At 37.0% G+C, this 19,550-nt stretch overlaps 1 protein-coding gene across 8 annotated transcripts in view; it reads left to right on the top strand.

Annotated features, from left to right (window-relative positions):
• The window catches only part of GPHN (gephyrin), a 509,895-nt gene extending 492,175 nt beyond the window's left edge, over positions 1–17,720 (top strand). For 4 of the 8 annotated variants that reach the window (XM_066388097.1, XM_066388096.1, XM_066388095.1 and 1 more), the window contains 4 exons: positions 1,479–1,543; positions 5,531–5,634; positions 14,930–15,026; positions 16,717–17,720. In XM_066388097.1, coding sequence (XP_066244194.1) covers positions 1,479–1,543; positions 5,531–5,634; positions 14,930–15,026; positions 16,717–16,850 — 400 coding nt within the window. In that variant the 3' untranslated portion in view covers positions 16,851–17,720. The remainder of the gene's footprint in view (positions 1–1,478; positions 1,544–5,530; positions 5,635–14,929; positions 15,027–16,716) is intronic. The other 4 variants (XM_066388098.1, XM_066388093.1, XM_066388092.1 and 1 more) reach the window with 1 other exon arrangement.
• The last annotated feature ends 1,830 nt before the right edge of the window (positions 17,721–19,550 follow it).

Genomic DNA, 19,550 nt, shown 5'->3' with positions numbered 1-19,550 from the left:
GTCCTCCGCACGCTAGGCCGACGCTCTACCGCTTGTTCATAGTTTTTTTTTATAGTCCGGCCCTCTAATGGTCTGAGGGACAGTGAACTGGCCCCCTGTGTAAAAAGTTTGGGGACCCCTGGGGTAGAGCATAGACTTGAGACACTGAGGATCCATTTTCGAAACCCTGAGGTCGCTGGCTTGAGCACAGGCTCATCCAGCCTGAGCGCAGGCTCAACAGCTTGAGCAAGGGATTGCTGGCCTGAGTGTGGGATCATAGATTTGACCCCATGGCCACTGGCTTGAACCCAAAGGTCACTGGCTTGAAGCGCAGGGTCGCTTGCTTGAGCCCAAGGTTGCTGCCTTGAGCACGAGGGTCACTCACTCTGCTGTAGCCCCCTGATCAAGGCACATATGAGAAAGCAATCAATGAACAACTAAGGTGCTTCTCATCTCTCTTCCTTCCTGTCTGTCCCTTTCTCTCTCTTTTGCTAAAAAAAAAAAGAAAAGAAAAGAAAGAAACACAGCAGTACGTGGGGTGGGGTTATGATTTATAAATGAAAAAACACATAATACTAACCTTGTGACCCCAAACCACCAAGAATAGATTAAGTTAATAATGATGGCTATAAATCATCAAAACTATTATTGCTAAAGGTAATTGGCGAGTAACCCATTTTTAAAAAATCAACCTGCTAAAACTGAAAATAAGAACAATTGGATGCTTAATAAAAAGATAACTTTTCAACTATGTGGAAATTTCAGCATTCCCTAAGGGTTCTACATCACTCAAGTTTCATTAATACAATGAAAATTTTAGTTGAAATTTTATAGAGAGGGTAGTCGATAGGAAAAGAACACTATTCTTAAATGCCTACTTCCTCCATGCCACTCACTCACCTCTCTCCTTATCGCTCATGCGAAGGATTCACATCGGAATCTTGAGGAAGCATAATTTGAGAATTTTTAAATTGCTGTTGCTTTAATTTTGTTCTAGCCATGGTATTTATGTTGACATTTCAAAACACTGCCTTCATAGGAGGGAGGTTCTTATGTTCATTGCTGTGTACCATTTTAAAGGGTTGAGAAATACTCATCTTGAGCAATAGTTATCTGATAGGCATGTATTGCTCGGTAGTCTTCTGATAATCAGAGTGATGGCTGTGACCCTCCAGCAACAATAGTATACACATCATTAGCTGGCTGGGGTGTGGGGGGAGTCCAGGTCTTGGGATACTCTGCTGTGACACTGGCAGGAAGCGGGGGAAAGCAAGCTACAGAAAACCCAGGAGTCCGGCTACTTGGAAACAGTAGATGCTAAAAGCAAATTAATTTAAATGCTCTTGAAACACTTCAGGGTATAAAGGTTTAAAGAATAATCAGAAAAGTATTTTTATGTGATCAGCTTTCCATGTGGAGAGCGACAGAACAAGAAAACTGGAGTACTAAATGTACTCACTGTACTACTGCAGTCACTAACAACTTCTTTTTTTCTCTAGCCTGCCAACGACATTTGCAACTTTAGATATTGATGGCGTAAGAAAAATAATTTTTGCACTACCAGGTAAGAATAATTGAAATAGTTTATTTTGCCTTTTTCTGGAAAAAATATAACCAAAATATTTTTTAATCCATGGTAACCAGTTCTTTATCAGAGCTATTAATTTGGAATCTAAAAGACCTGGGCTCAAGTCCCAGCTTTACTTAGTTGGACAAATCACTTAACCTCACCGAAAGCGTTTCTTCATCTATAAAATGGGGCTAATATCTACTTCACAGGGTTGGTGTGAAAGTCAAATTAGATAGCCTCTTTCAGAGCACATTCAAAATCCTAAGACAATAACCAAGTATCAGCTGTCACTGGATCTTTCTGGGGTATGTGCTTTTCCATATAGGAAATGAGTCAAAGTTAGCAGTCTAATCACATCCCACAACTTGAAGTATTGTGCTCAAGGGGCCAAAGGGTCTTGACTCACCTGTGCAAATGCTAGCACAAAAACTCCACAAAACTGCCTTTGGTTACCGCCAGATTTCGACTGGGGCAGGGGCAGCATGGACACGACATCACTCTCCTCACCCTCACTGCCCTGTGAGCAGAAACTCACATGTTTAGATGACGGTTATTTCGGGGGGAAGGGGATTATGAATAACATTTCTTAATGCTTATTTTTGCTTTCTAAAAAGCCAAATGGTTCAGTTCACAGCGACTTTCAAATTCAATTTTTTATTGATTTTATCTGTGTATTTAAAGCCGTGCTTTTGAAGCCATTACTAATCTTGATAAATTCTAAAGCAGTTTAAACGTTTCGTGCATCTACTTGTTGTTTTTTCAACTTTTAAAATTTTCCTTTAATCTTTAGCAGTGTCCTAGTCTGTTTTTTCAATACAGGTTCCTTCAGAAAATAACCTACTTATTTCTTTCAGAAGGACAAATCTGGTAGCTTTAAGATATTTATTTGCTTTTTATATTAAATAAGTCTCAAAATAAAGATATAAAAAAAGAAAGCAGGCAGAAAAATATAGAACTTTAAAATCATTTTTAAAGTCCCTATGCATGAGCATAAAAGATATTAGATTTCTATCATATAGGAAATTTTAAGAGAGAGGACATGTAAGTAAAATAATCTTCAAAATTTGTCTATAATATAGAACTTCTTAAACCCTTTAATATAGTCTTAAATATTCTAAAAACTGTTATATAAAAGTATGATCCTCTTTCTAGCTTTAATTTGCCTCGTAGAAGAAATGACTCAACCTAAAGACCATCGGTGATACATACAAAAAGGACTATTAGAATGGAAGCCTAAATCACCATTACTAAGGAAATATTGTTTATCTACCCAAGTAATTATAATTAAATGACCTATATTCAAATTACTACTTTAATTTGAAAGTTTATCTGCTGAGCCTATATAAACCAAAAGAGGGCAGCAACAGCTCACATGTTGAGATTGTAGAACCAGCAAAGAGGTTCCTTTCACAAGGATTTTAAAATTCAGAATTTTATTTCTGCTTTCCCAGGGCCATGCCTTTAAAGCCATTACTAATCTTGATGAGTTTTAAAGGGATTTAAATGTTTTGTGTATCTACTTGCTATTTTTGTGACTTTTTAAAATTATTGTATAACATATATTCACTATAAAAACATTAAAAATACTGATAAGCATTAAGAAATGTTATTCATAATCCCTTCCCCCCTGAAATAACCACTATTTGCAATTTTTTATGTCAGTCCTTCCAGTCCTACTTTTATAGAATACTTTTATAAAGCAATAGCAGTTACAGGAACTCTGTAATCATTGTTAAATGGACAATAGCTGGCTTTTTTCCAGAACAATTTCCATGTATGTGTATTTTGAGGCAAGGGGAAAAGTGTTGATTCTTATTGAGACTGCTGTTCAGTTGCACAACTCATTTTTCTGTTGAAATAATAAATATCACTCATCATTTTCTACAACTTAAAATATATATTCTGAACCACTTTTATAGGTAAAAGGAAATTAAAGGTATGGTTTGAGCTAATAATAGGCTAAACTGACCATTGCCTTTTACTTTGTATTATAATTAGCAGCACATAGCAAGGACAAGGGAACCTAAAAATCTAATAGCCCATCATCCGTCCCCAGTGTATACATACATATTCACATACAACTGTATTAATAAAATTAGAATTTTAGGATATTGAGAAACATGTAGTCCAGCCTTTCATTTTGTAAATGAGTTAAGTTAGACTCAAAAAGATTTGGGCCCTGGCCGGTTGGCTCAGTGGTAGAGCATCGGCCCGGCATGCGGAAGTCCGGGGTTCGATTCCCAGCCAGGGCACACAGGAGAAGCGCCCATCTGCTTCTCCACCCCTCCCCCTCTCCTTCCTCTCTGTCTCTCTCTTCCCCTCCCGCAGCCGAGGCTCCATTGGAGCAAAGTTTCCCCGGGCGCTGAGGATGGCTCCATGGCCTCTGCCTCAGGCGCTAGAATAGCTCTGGTTGCAACAGAGCAACGCCCCAGATGGGCAGAGCATTGCCCCCTGGTGGACATGCCGGGTGGATCCCCGTCGGGTGCATGTGTGAGTCTGTCTGACTGCCTCCCTATTTCCAACTTCAGAAAAATACAAAAAAAAAAAAAAAAGATTTGGAACTCACCAAGGTCACAACAGCTTGGTTAGTTAATGTACCAGACAGGACACTAAATCTGTTATTATCAGCACAGTCATTTTTTTCCATAACCTACCTTTCCTTTCTTCAAAGTGCATGGTACACCCAGATTTCTTAGAGAGGTACAATTGAATTTCTCAATATTTTTTTTAATTCTAAAAGAACTTGGTGTTTGTATTAGTCTATTCAGGCTGCCAGAACAGAATATCACAGACTAGATGACTGCATTACAGATAACAGAAACTTATATTCTCACAGTTGTAGAGACTGGAAACCTATGAGCTAGATCAGGGGTAGTCAAGCTTTTTATACCTACCGCCCACTTTTGTATCCCTGTTAGTAGTAAAATTTTCTAACCGCCTACTGGTTCCACAGTAATGGTGATTTATAAAGTAGGGAAGTAACTTTACTTTATAAAATTTATAAAGCAGAGTTATAGCAAGTTAAAGCATATAATAATAATTACTTACCAAGTACTTTATGTTGGATTTTCACTAAGTTTGGCAGAATAAATTTTATAAAACAACTTACTATAGTTAAATCTATACTTTGGTTGCTCCACTACCGCCCACCATGAAAGTTGGAACGCCCACTAGTGGGCGGTAGGGACCAGGTTGACTACCACTGATCTAGATGCAGGCAAAGTTAGTTTCTGTGAGGTTTTTATTTCTGGTCTACAGATGGCTACTTTTTCACTATGTCCCAACATGGCCTTTCCTCTGTGCACATACACTCCTAATACACTCTTTTTATAAGGACACTAGTTTTATGGAATTAGGGCCTCATCCTTATGACCTTATATAATTTTAATTACCCCTCTAAAAGCCCTGCCTTAAAATCACATTGGAGGTTAAGACTTCATCAAATGAATGGGAGGGAAAACAACACAATTCTGTTGATGCAGTATTTATCTTCAAATCCTTCACATTTTAAATCATTGAGTTTTATTTTTTAAATATCAAGAAATGTCTGGGTAGAGAAGATTATGGATAAAGTTCTTTATGCTTATCATACTTTCTAATAATTTTTAGTACTGAGCATGTATCATATTACTATGGAAATTTTTAAACACTTTAAAAATAGCCAGTAGAAACTGCTTTAAAACTTACCAAGATTAGTCATGGCTTTTAATGTATAGATCTCAGAAAAGTAGAAATAAATAGTGTTAAACAGCTTCTGGACATAAAAAGTTTGTGTCTCACTGGTAGACCCACAAGTTTGTACCCTCTGTGGCATTTGGTTGTCTATAGATCTGTTATGACATCCTTTTGGATTCAAGATGATTCAAAAGAGAAAGACTAGTAATCACTTCACTCTCTATGATACCTGGAGGTATAGACAGTCATAATTATTTGGTAAATTTTTATGTGTGTACTTTAAATAACTGCTTGGTTGACTTTCAGGGAATCCTGTGTCAGCCGTGGTCACCTGCAATCTCTTTGTTGTGCCTGCACTGAGAAAGATGCAGGGCATCTTGGATCCTCGGCCAACCATCATCAAAGCCAGGGTAATGTTTTCTAATGACCAGGAACCGAAACTGAAGCCTCATAACACCTAAGGATATGATCTAGATCTAGAAACATCTAGAATTTTATATTAGTTTTGAAGAGAAATGCAGTTATAGTCTCCCCTTTGTGATAGAAAATAAAGAGGGAAAAGTCCCTTTAATCTTCTCCCAATTATTCTGTGATTTATAATGTGAATATTTTTCTCCAGCAAGAAGCCCACATGGGAGTGGAGACAGATGTGGCTGGCACTAAACCACACTAAACCTGTATGGAAGGAGGAGCAAGAAGTCCCTTTCCCCTGTGTAAATTCACAGAGGACAGCAATATACTTGTCTACGTTTTCTGTAAACTCACTGATTAATTTTAAACAATTAAGAAAAAGACAGCTAGAAAAAGACTCTAGTGAGTAAGAAGGGAAGAGTAACCATTTTGTTTGGAAAAGGACATATAAGGCTGAGGAATTATACGTGCAGGTAAAAGTCACTTGGAAATTAGAGTTCCCTTCTCTACTGCCACTTTCTTCAATTTGATTTACTACTACTACTACACAACTAATTATGTAACACACTTTCTGTATACCTAATGAAGAGTTTTATTAGAAATATACACTACAGTACCAGACCATGACTTTTTAAGGCTTTTTTGAGGTATAATTTATATATAAAATTTCACATATTTGATATATACATTTTGATGTGTTTGGGCATATGCATACACCCATAATATCACCACCATCAAGGTACTGAATATATCCATCACCTCCAAAAATTTTCTTGTGTTCTTACTGGTTTGGTTTGATTTGTTTGTTTCATGGTAAGGACATTTAACATGAGAACTATCCTCTTAACATATTTTAACGTGTACAATATTATTAACTATATGTTGTACAACAAATCTCTAGAACTTTTTCACCTTGTGTAGCAGAAACTTTATATCCATTGATAAACAATTTCCTATCTCCTCTTCCCCTTAGGTCCTGGCTACCAACATTCTATTCTCTGCTTCTATGAGTTTGACTATTTTTGATAGCACAGCAAACTCATCCAATATTTGGCTTTCTGTGACTAACTTATTTCACTTAGAATAATGTACTCGAGGTTTATCTGTGTTGCCAGAAATGGTAGGCTTTTTTAAGCTGAATAATATTCCATTGTCTGTATACACCACATTTTCCTTATCCATTCATCCGGACATTTGGGTTGTTTCCATGTCTTGGCTATTAAGAATAATGCCACAGTGAACACGGGGATGCTGATATCTCTTTGATTTTAATTATCTTGGACATATACCCAGAACTGGAATTACTAGATCATATGGTAGCTCTATTTTTAATTTTTTGAGGAGCCTCCATTCTGTTTTTCATAGTGGTTGTATTATTCTACATTCCCAATAAAGGTGTATAAGAGTTCCAGTTTCTCCACATTCTCACTATTACTTATTGTCTTTTTTTTAATAATAACTATCCTAATAGGTCTAAGGCAATATCTCATTATGGTATTAATCTGCCTTTTTCTAATATTAGTAATGTTGAAAACCCTTTCTTATGCCTGCTGGCCATTTACATGTCTCCTTTGGAGAAATGTCTGCTGAAGTCTTTTGCCCATTTTTTAATCAAGTTATTTGATTTTTGCTATCGAGTTTTCAGAGATTCTTATTTTTTTGGATATTAACCCCTTATCAGATAAATGGTTTGCAAATATTTGCTCTCATTTCATAGGTTGCCTTTTCACTTTATTGACTGTTTCCTTTGATATACAGAAGTTTTTTAATTTTATGTAGTACCACTTTTTGGTGTTTTGCCTGTGCTTTTGGTGTCAAATCCAAGAAATCATTGCTAAGATGAACGTCAAGGAGATTTTCTCCTACATTTTCTTCTAGGAATTTTACAGTTTAGACCTTACATTTAAGTCTTTAATCCATTTTGAGTTTATTTTTGTGCATGGTGTAAAACGAGTCCAATTTTATTCTTTTGAATGTAAATATACAGTTTCCCCAGTACTCAAACCATTACTTTTCAAGAACTCTTTAAAAAATTCAGATATGACAAAATGCTATGATTAGTTCTTAGGAAGAATATAAAATATAAAAGAGTAAGAGGAAGTATTAATATAATATTACTCTGAGAATATATAGGATAAAAACATTAAGAAAAGTTAAGCTTTAGATATTTTAACATTGAGCTTCTAAATATAGAGACTTTGTAGACTAGTATGTAAAGGAAAAGTTCTCAAAATTTCAGTACAAGTTTGGCCAGATATTTCTGAAGTAAAAGTTTTTAAAGTTATTTTTCTCAATAACCCCAGTGGTAGTCTTATTTTAAATTAAGTGGCAAAAGGAGAAAAAAGACATCAATGATTCTGATCAAATCAAAAGGTCAGAGCCATGACATTAGATTTAGACATTTAAACCAGTTATTCTGAAATTGCCTATAATTTTCATATTTACTAAATTTAGGAAATAAGAAAAATCCATATTATTATGACAGAGGATTTCTCTTTTACTTTGCCCAGCTATTATGAATCTTTTTATTTATTTCTCATTTTAACATCCACCATCCATCTCTTCTTTAAAACTGACATTTGGGCAGCCATTTGGTCTGACAATGATCAGCAAGTGCTCTGTGATCAGACTGAAGCTTAGTGCATTGCTAATGGTGCTGCTCCTTCCTGTCAGCCCGTAGAATTGAGAACTGGTCTAAGAATCCCGTTCCTTTCTCCCATAGAGCAGTGCCAGCGCGACTCAGTATTCTTGGCTGCTTACTTCTTTTTTCCTCCCATTAACTTGAGAGGAAGAGGAACGGAGAGGGAGAAGGAGGCAGGAAAAGGAAAGAGAGAGAGAAAGAAGCATCAACTTATTCTACTTCGTTCCATTTAGTTGTGTGCTCACTGGTTGCTTCTCATGTGCCCTGACCAGAGGTTGAACCCATCACCTCTGGAGCGCAAGGTCAACACCTTATTCACTGAGCCACCAGGCCAGGGCCAGCTGCTTACTTCTTGCTTTTTACTCTCAAATCACCCCCCTTATTCTCCAGCTATACCTTGCACCCTGCCTGAACCAAAGCTCACTTCCTATTTATATTCATAGGAGTAAACATAACTTTTTTCCCTCACCTTGACTGACTTGACCTACACTTTAGAACAAAATCCTGTTCATTTACTCGAAACATGGTTAAAGCTTATTGTCTCTATTTTCTGGCCATCCAGGATGCAGCTTACAAACATCTTTTATTACCGTTCTCTGAAATGTTTGCCACCATCGCAGCCTCTCTTATTTCCACAGCACTTGGGGATGTGGAGTGGATGTTAAATGCTGGTGTCAGTAACTCATCCTGCTGGACTGTGATTTAGCGGTCCTATGGGTACGGCAATGCTAGATTATATTAAAAGGGCAGCACAAAAAATGTCATCCCTTTATATCAACACATTCTGAAGAGCATTAGTTTATGATAAATATTTGCTGTTTCCTTTGTTAGGTATAGTTGAAGTTGAAATACTTCTGATTTTGAATAGACAATCAGAAATATAATCCTTCCATTCATTGGATAGAATTATTGACCTAATGATTCCACAAAAACACCCTATCGTGTATTTCCTTGTTATCCCATCAAAGCACTCTATACTGCCCCTTGTTCTCAACATTTTTCACTGCAAACATACATGACATAACTCCTGTGAGTATTAACAGCTCACCTCATCTCAGGCATTGATTAAGAGACGGAAAAGTGCCCTGGCTGGTTGGCTCAGTGGTAGAGTGTCGGCCTGGCGTATAGAAGTCCCGGGTTCGATTCCCGGCCAGAGCACACAGGAGAAGCGCCCATTTGCTTCTCCACCCCTCCCCCTCTCCTTCCTCTCTGTCTCTCTCTTCCCCTCCCGCAGCTGAGGCTCCATTGGAGCAAAGATGGCCCGGGCGCTGGGGATGGCTCCTTGGCCTCTGCCCCAGGCGCTAGAGTGGCTCTGGTCGCAGCAGAGCGACGCCACGGAGGGGCAGAGCATCGCCCCCTGATGGGCGTGCCGGGTGAATCCCAGTCGGGCACATGCGGGAGTCTGTCTGACTGTCTCTCCCGGTTTCTAGCTTCAGAAAAATTCAAAAAAAAAAAAAAAAGAGAGAGAGAGAGAGAAGGAAAAGGGAAAAATACTTTTATCTCCCATGAGACCAGATCAGCATGTCCTAGGATAGCACAAGCATGTTGGTACTTCACTACGCTATTCAATTTGTTCACCTTTCCTCTTCTTTTGAAATTAGTGTCCTGCATGCTATAAGAACTTGATTAATGCTTTCTGACTGATGTCATAAACAACAAAACAGAAAGCATTTCAACAAAATGTTTATATTGCTTGAAAATTGCTAAAGTGTTTGCAACTGTTGAGAGAAATGTGTTCATTGTGACAAAAATCAGTCATTGATCATCAAAAGATATTGGATACCTGTCATATGAGAAAATTATGGCCAATGGATCAAAAAGCAGAATTGAAAATGCTAGACCTGTCCATGACTTATAAGAAATATAAATCAGCTTTAGCTTATTATTAGGAAATGAAAATGATAAATAGAAATTTGGGGGGAAAAATGAATTTGAAACTGTTCCATACCTGCATGTGCAAGGATTTTAAAGTTATAAAGTTATGTGATACACTTTAGACAGGTGATGTATAGGGTGGTACTCTCAAGGTCCTGTCTGGTAGACCAATAAATTGTGCCTTATAACTTCTATAGGACTTGTCAAAAAACTTAGCATAAAGCTCCTTTAACCACTCTGGAAACTTTGACCAGATCCGAGTAGAGGCCAAGACCTCAGCACCCAGCAGGGCCTTACTCCCTTCACCCAAATGTTGGGCCTTCACCCAAATGGAATCCTCTTTGGTCATCTGTTTTCTCATAAACTCTCTTCTCCAATCTGTGCAGCTCTTAGTCCCAACCTATTCCCTATCTTTTGAAGTTTTCACCTTCTCCTTTTTATCGCCTCAAACTTCTCTTCTCTACCTCACCTCCTACCATCAGTTGTTTTATTTTTTTTATTCTAAAAACCTTTATTTCTACTTCAGCAAATCACACACACACATCCTTTGTAATAACCAGAACTGCCCCATTTCAAAACTCACCAGCTCTGGTGTACAAATTAGGAACAGTGGCAAGTTACCAATCAGTAGATGTAAAACAGTATAAACACTCCTTTTCCCTCAGTCTACAAGCCCCTTCTGGCTTTACCACTTTCTTCATTCAATCTAAATTCTTGGTGTATCAGTTTAGCTTTTCTCCAACACCTTCAACTTATTTTATCCTCATCTTCCTTCCACTACAACCTACTGTAAGAATCCACAAACTTTGATCAATCCCTCTTTGCCATTCACTTTTATTCCCAGGCCTCTAAGCACAACCAGAGAAGAGTTGACAGCTATTTAAGTTATCACTTTCAATTTACAAATCAGCGAGGCCAAAATTCCTTTTGATGATCCTTATATATCCCATAGGTCAATTTATTCCATTCCTTACTGGCCCCCTCTACTCCACATCCTCTGAGTCTTGTAGCCAAATAAGCCTAGATCTGAATGATGGCTCCAACCTTTACTAGATTATAACTCTTGGCATATTTAATGGTTTGCCTTCTTCTAATCATGCCTCCTCTAAAATCCCTTTTCTGTCTAACTCTAATCATACCAGTATCACCAGTGAAAATCCTTCAATGCTTCCCATGACCCCAGGGTTAAATACAAACTGTGGAAGTGAGCAGAGGAGGCCCTCCATTTCTAGGCCTGTTTTCCTCTCCAGCTTCATCTGCTTCCTATCCTGCAGTCTGGCCATACCAAGCTAACTGCTGCTTCCGCAGTGGACATGAGAACCCCTGTCTATGCCTGTGTTTATTCCCCTTCCTAGAAGGTTCTCCGCTAACCGCCACTATCTCCTTTTTCAGTTTAGAAAATCCCTTAGTCATGAGACTCAAACATCACATCTCTGTGAAGTTTTTCTTAATGTCCCTAAGAAAAGTTGATTACTTCTTCATATTCTTTTATACCACATAAACAACTGTGATAATATCATTACACTATATTTACAATTAATTTTTTACTCTATCTGAGAATTCTTTGAGGGCACTTCTTTATAAGATAAGCATGGGGGGGGAGGTAAAATGTACTCTGCTTCTTTAATTAGTACTTTTTATTTTTTAGAGCACATTTAGGATTATCACAAATTTACAGAACATACAGCGTTCCCATATACCTCCTGTCCTCACATGCATCCAACCTCCCCTACTGTTTCTATCCTGCACCAGAGTGGTACAGTTATTACAATCAATAAACCTACATTGACACATCATCATCACCTGAAGTCCATAGTTTACATTAGGGTTCACTGTTGGTGTTGTATATTCTATCAGTCTTGACAAGTATATAATTACATATATCTGTCATTGGAGTATTATACAGCATAGTTTCACTGTCCTAAAAACCTTCTATGTTCTGCCTATTTATCACTCCCTGCCTGCTAACCCTTGATCTTTTTACTGTCTCCCTAGTTTTGCCTTTTCCAGATGATACAGTTAGAATCATATAGTAGGTAGCCTTTTCAGAATGGCATCTTTCACTCAGTAATATACATTTAAGATTCCTTCCTGTCTTTTAACCACTTGATAGCTCATTTCTTTTTATGCTGAATTGTATTTTATTGTCTAAATGTATCACCATTTATCCATTTACCTCCCTAAACAACGTCTTGGTTGCTTCCAACTTTTGGCAATTATGAATAAAGCCGTTATAAATCTTTTTGTATAGGTTTTGGATAGACATAAATGTTCAGTTCATTGGGTAAATACCAAAAAGCATAATTACTGAATTGTATGTTAAAAATATGTTTAATTTGTAAGAAAGAGCCTAATTGTCCTCCAAAGTGGCTGTGCTATTTTGTACTCCTGCTTGCAGTGAATAAGAGTTCCAGTTCCTCCACATTCCTCAGAGTGTTTGGTGTGGCCAGTGTTTTGGATTTTGGTCATTCTAGTAGGTGTGTAATGATATCTCATTGTTGTTTTAATTTGCAGTTTACTAATGACATATGATGGTAAACACCTTTTGATATGCTTACTTACCTTCTTTGGTGAGGAATCGGTTTAGGTCTCTTGCCCATTTTTAATTGGATTATTCTTTTTCTTGCTGAGTTTTTTTAATTCTTTGTATATTTGGGATAACAGGCCTTTATCAGATAAATCTTTTTGAAATATTTTCTCCCAATCTATGGCTTATCTTCTGATTCTGTTGACCTCTCTTTTTTCCTAATTCTTTTCCTTATACATTTACATATACAGCATATCATATAATACTACACCAAATAATACAGTTTTACCCCTTGCATGACTACTGTGTGCCATGAAAATATGCAAAGGAAACCGTCCAAGTCCCCAGCTCACTACCCATTTTGAATGAATAAAAAGGTATCAGGAGTTAAACACCAACCATTTGCAATGCTTTTTCACCAAAAATTGTGTCTATGTTTATTCATGGTACATTATTCTTGTAAGTTGAAGCTCGTAGTAAATATGTGCTTTCTTAAATTTAAGCTTAAGTGATGTAATTAATATACCAGAATTATAATGTCAGAACAACTAAACATACTGTTTAATAAAGTATTCTGCATTTTGATGAAGTACCATAAAAATCTAATCTTTTGTTGCAAAAGGAACAGCTGTTTGTAAAGCTATGAAAAAATTTAATGCAACTGATTCTTGTTTCTTAAATTAATATAAATATCTCCTGTAAAACAAACAACCCCATTTTGTAGATGAACAAACAAGTGTAGAGAAGGAAAATAACTTGCTAGTACAGCTACCAGTTAGCAGTGAAGGTGTCAATTGTCATCTCATTCCAACATTTGTTCCACTATACTACCATGAACCAATAAGTGCATTATTAGGAGGCAAAAACCTTGCTTAAACACATAGAAAATCACACAGCCATGTTGAGTAGCTCTTATAGTTTAGTGCTAGAGAACACACATACACACAGAGAAAGAGTGAAAGAGATTTTTGCCCTCAGGTAAGCACAAAATAACAGAAATAATGGCAATTTAGCCTCAAATAGATATGAAATAGAGTATAAACATAAACAAATTAAGTGAAAGAGTGGGATGTGATTTAATCAAGAAAAAATGCCCTAGAATTAAGTTTTATTCTGGATTTCAGAGGAAAATCTCTCTGGAATATCAGAATGAATAATTAGAATGCTTACAAACATAGTAACCAGGATGGATTGGAGACAGACTTACTAGAATCAAAATTTTCCATTTTAATTGTATCATTTAATCTAATCAATATCTGTGTTATTTGAATAACACATTTCTATAACATTTTAAGGTAGAGTAACTTAAATAATTGTTAAAAAACATTCATTCTTATACACTATGATAAATCTTTTCACTAAGTTTGAGTTAATCTTTGGGTTATTGTCCATAATTATATACTGTATAAACTTGTCCAAAGAATACCTGTTAGGTATCTGCTACTAACACATTATCACTTTAACTTATCAGATTTCAGTATGAATTTATTAACAGATTAATAAATAAACAATGGCTTCAGGTTAAAGGTTGGTTAGTCATTCTATATCATGTATGTGAACTGAAGATGCTATGATGGAAAGGCTTCCATCCTTGTTAGAAGGATATAAAAGATACCATTTCCTAACAAAGACTCATTCAGAGGAATTATTTTAGTACCAGTGATATGGCTAAATCAAAATAATACAACTTTTAGTAGAGATTACTTTTGGTTGTCTCAATGAGCCTATATATTAGTACTGGAGTATTAGGGAAACATTCAAGAGGAAAAGAAAATAGCCATCCCATTTATGTTGAAGATTGGTATATGATTGTGTAGCTGAACAGCACCTCAGTAAATATTGGATAGATGGATGGATGGATGGACAGATAGAAAGACATACAGATAATTGGATAGTGATCTTGTTTGTTTGTTTATGTGTGCCTCTTATTTTCAGTGTTAAAATTTTTGAATTCATAGGTTAGAGGTATCTGTCCTCACAACCCATAATATTTTACTTCAAACATAGACCCTATTTTTTTCATCTGCCCTTTTCCCCACTATGAATACCAACTTCTTGGACTTCTTTTCTCTTTTCATCAGAGCAACCCAACCTCTGGACTTCCTGCATTAAGAACATAAGGTGCAGTGGTGGAAACAGCAGAATGTCAAGATATTTTCCATGTCCCCTGTATTCTTTGCACAGCCTCCACCACCTTGTAGTTTTAAGAGATGGTCAAGTAACCAAATTTGTTTTCTTTTCTTCTTTATAGTTATCATGTGATGTAAAACTGGATCCTCGCCCAGAATACCATCGGTGTATACTGACTTGGCATCACCAAGAACCACTGCCTTGGGCACAGAGTACAGGTTAGTCATTCACACCTGCAGGTATGTCTATGCATGTGTCCTGCCAAAACACACTTTTATATATATAACCTCCTTCCTTGGGTATACCTAGTTTGAAATTATTATACATTTTCCTTTTTGAAAGATTAGATGAGTTACCTTATTTTTCACTCCATAAGACGTACCTGACCATAAGACACACCTAGGGTTTTAAGGAGGAAAATAAGAGAAAAAAAAAGTCTGAACCAAATGGTGTGTTAAAATATTTAACAAAATACCGTATTTTTCACTCCATAAGACATACAGGCATTTTCCCCTCCACTTTTGGGGGAGGGGGAAGTGTGTCTTATGGAGCGAAAAATATGGTAAATTTTTCTAAACAGTACAGCATAACAGGACAAGAGTAAAAAATATATATAATAAAAGTTTAGTTATTCCATGGAGCCAGTTTTTCTAGAAAACATTTGAAATACAAATCTAGAATTATAAAAGGTCTTTATCTATTTGTTCAATCAATAAGCTCTGAGCACAACTTTGGTTATAGGAAAAGCATGGGTTATGGCCAAGCCACCCTGAAAGATGAGATTAAAGCCCAGTTAAATGTGAGTCTCTATGGACACTACTATACCCTGGATGTTGGTAAAGCCATATTGATAATTCAGAGTTCCATATATTTACGTACTGTAGAGTTTAAACTTTTAACTCAACTTCTCTAGTCACATTTTATGTCATTTTTGATGTGACTCCAATAAATTTGTATTGTTCTTTAAGCAAAAGTCCTGTCAAGTGCAGATATTATTTTTTTTATTTTTATTTATTTTTATTTTTTGTATTTTTTTTTTGTATTTTTCTGAAGCTGGAAACGGGGAGAGACAGTCAGACAGACTCCCGCATGCGCCCGACCGGGATCCACCCGGCACGCCCACCAGGGGCGACGCTCTGCCCACCAGGGGGCGATGCTCTGCCGCGACCAGAGCCACTCTAGCGCCTGGGGCAGAGGCCAAGGAGCCATCCCCAGCGCCCGGGCCATCCTTGCTCCAATGGAGCCTTGGCTGCGGGAGGGGAAGAGAGAGACAGAGAGGAAGGAGGGGGTGGAGGTGGAGAAGCAAATGGGCGCTTCTCCTATGTGCCCTGGCCGGGAATCGAACCCGGGTCCCCCGCACGCCAGGTCGACGCTCTACCGCTGAGCCAACCGGCCAGGGCCAAGTGCAGATATTAACTAAAACAGTGGTTAAGTACAGGACCCTAAGCAAGTTACCTCAACTCTTTTGAGTAATGTGAAAATTAAACAAGAGGGTTAAATAAAGTCCCTGACACTTTGCCTGGCACTTAGTAAATACTACTAAAGAACAGGTAGTTGCTGCTATTATTATTGCTATTATTTTAATAGGTTTTAAAAGCCTCTCTTTTCAGACACACATAGCATTTTAGCCTGAAGAGAGAAATTCTGTGGCATTTTGCACGATGCTATAAAATCCTGGTTTTATTTGTTTAAGCAATAATTTCTAATGTTTATTTGTAGAGGTTATTGGAAAGGTGGTAAGATACAGTAATAAGGCTACCTGAAAAAGGTACTGGAAAGTCTTATCATTTCTCTTCCTCTCAAAGACCTGTTTCTCTTCATGGGTTCTTACTTTGAAAAGAACTATAAGGGCTCCAGATGTATCCACTGTGATGCTCATGCCACTGTAATGAGAGTATTTCTTTCTAGGTAACCAGATGAGCAGCCGTCTGATGAGCATGCGCAGCGCCAATGGACTGTTGATGCTACCTCCAAAGACAGAGCAGTACGTGGAGCTCCACAAGGGCGAGGTGGTGGACGTCATGGTCATTGGACGACTATGATGGTCACCAGCGGGAGAAAGCTTTGATGCATGTCCACATATCATTGACTGTATCCTGTAATATGCAACGGCACAGCTAGTTTTTCTGATTTGGATAAAAGTTGATCTGTATAGTCAACATCTTGAACTATATTTCAAAGAATTTAAATACCTTTTAAAGAAAAAAAAACACCTAAAAATAAATCTTAACAGACAACTCTATTCTGATTATATCAAAGCAAATTTTTCCTTTCTTGCAAATTGCTTTGTGTGTTCAATGCTAGATCTGATAGCGATAGCTTTTAGTAGACAGCAGTAGGTGCCTGCAGAACTTGTGTTTTTCTCATCTTTAAACAACTACTTATGCTCTTAAATCAAGGCTGTCTGCTTATTTATACTAGCGTAGGCAACACTTGGATTTCCCTTCTTAGTATGCTTCATAACCGCTTTCCAGAGAGCTTCTGCTTGTTCTTTATCACGTACCGTGTTTATGTGCACAGTGCCACAGAAGAGGGACTGGGTGGAGGCCCCGCCTGCCTCCAGGAGACCATCCTCGCAGAGCTTCCAGGGACGTCTCTCACCCCAGTCGCCTCACGGCACAGTACTCTTGGGCAGTAACTGGATACCTTTTATTTGAACAAACAAACTGGGGGGAAAATGCTTCCTTAAGTGCTGACAGCCTTTTTAACCAATACATTTAAAATTGTACAGAACAAAAAATTAAATCAAAGACTGATCTTGTACAGATATTAGTGTTACCAGCATTCATGTGGAAATCAAGAGCAAAGAAAAAATAATGTTAAACAACTCTGTACCATAACATTTTCTGTAATGATACTGAAACTTAATGAATAAAAAAAAAATCCTTGATCATTATATAAAAATTTATTGTGTTGGCCTTGTTATTAAAAAGATAAGACTGTCACGCATTCTGATGGGGTTCTGCCTGGATAAAAGACATACTTAAGATGACCTAACAAGGTTAACTGATATGAAGGAGATTTGAAATGTGGCATAATGTAACTCTGTTTTACTGCAGTAATGTGATCTGTAGCATTGTGAAAATATGGATCAGAAAACAGTGGAGAACCTGCAGTCGGTCAGCTCTTTCCTGTCACAGCTGAGAATAACTAGCAAATTTAAAGGAAAGATAATTGATAATTTAGGAGGTAAAAAACTAAATTCTTGGTTTAGGTGCCACAAATTTCAAACATCTACAGTTCTTTGGCATGGAGGGGGGAAAGGTAAGTAATAAACCACAAAATTTCAGATGAATACCTACAACCTTTTTAATCATGTTAGAAAGGAAGTGAAAAATGGGGGAAATCTGTGCTTGTCCATAAAAAAATGCAAAAAATGAAATATATTGTAGCCACATGGCTCCTTGAATAAAAATTGAGAGGCACTTTTCAAATGGTGATAACAGGGGACATTGAATATGCTGTAAGGGATACTTGGTAAAGTGAACAACAAAAATTGACCTCCTAGTAAACAAAGTAAACAAATGATGGGAATGAATAAAGCCAAGTTGTGAACAACAAATATTTGGTATTTCTAGAGTTGAAAATAAAATATTTTCTACATTTTAAAAAATTTCTTCATTGATTGATTAATTTTTATAGAAAGAGCGCGAAACATCGATTTGTTGTTCCACCCATTTATGCATTCAGTGGTTAATTATGTGCCCTGACTAGGGATCAAACCTACAACCTTGGCGTATCAGGATGATACTCTGACCAGCTGAGATACCTGACCAGAGCCAAAATGTTCTATATTTTACGTTTTCTTTTATATTTGCAATTAAAGAAGATAAGGTTAGTTAATAGAGGTCAAATGAAAGATCATGAACAGTACTTTACCGGCATTCATTCAAGAAATATTTATTCACAACTAAGTGGAACAATGAGCTGATCCTTTTCTATTTCTCTCTCTATCTCTTTTTCTCCTTCTTATTCTGTCTCTTTCCCTGTCACTCAAAAAAAAAGAAAAGAAAAACAAATATTTATTGTTCATCTACTATGTGCTTGAGTTCAATGTATATCATGCTATTACTTACGAAGATGAATGGAGGTAGTAGCTAAAATTAAACTCCATCAAGGGAGATAATAAAAATTCATGTAACCACCATATTTGATGTTTGATACTTAAAAATGCATGGTAGAGCTGATGCCATTAGGGTCTCAGCCCATCTATACACAGATGCATAAATAAACTTCTTATAAAAAAAATTTTTAAAGACAGAGTGTGTAAAATGTAATAAATGATGACATAATTAAGATTTAAAGAGTTGGAGGAGTTCAAATGATAACCTCCTAAAAGGTAAGATTTCAAGGGATAAGATGTCATTTTAATGGGTCTTAAGAGAAGTGTACATTTTTTTTAAGATTTTATGTATTGATTTTACAGAGAGAGGAGGGGGAGGGGAATGAGAAGTATCAATTCAGTTGCTTCACTTCAGTTGTTTGTTGCTTGTTTGTTGCTTGTGGTATGTGCCTTGACCAGGCAAGACCAGGGTTTCGAGCCGAGAACCTCAGCATTCCAGGTCAATGCTCTATCCACTACACCACCACAGACTAGGCAGAAGTATACAGTTTTAAAGATGATGCAGGAAGAAGGGTATTCCAGAGAATAATAGGAAATTAATGATAATTATTTTATTGTAAAATGTAAGCTGTATAAGGGCAAGAATGATTGTTTATTTACTTAAATTATCCCCAAGACC

The sequence above is a fragment of the Saccopteryx leptura genome, chromosome 6 (genome assembly GCF_036850995.1).
Source record: "Saccopteryx leptura isolate mSacLep1 chromosome 6, mSacLep1_pri_phased_curated, whole genome shotgun sequence".
Taxonomy (NCBI): domain Eukaryota; kingdom Metazoa; phylum Chordata; class Mammalia; order Chiroptera; family Emballonuridae; genus Saccopteryx; species Saccopteryx leptura.
Note: the sequence above shows the minus strand (reverse complement) of the source record. Positions and strands in the feature narration are given on the sequence as shown.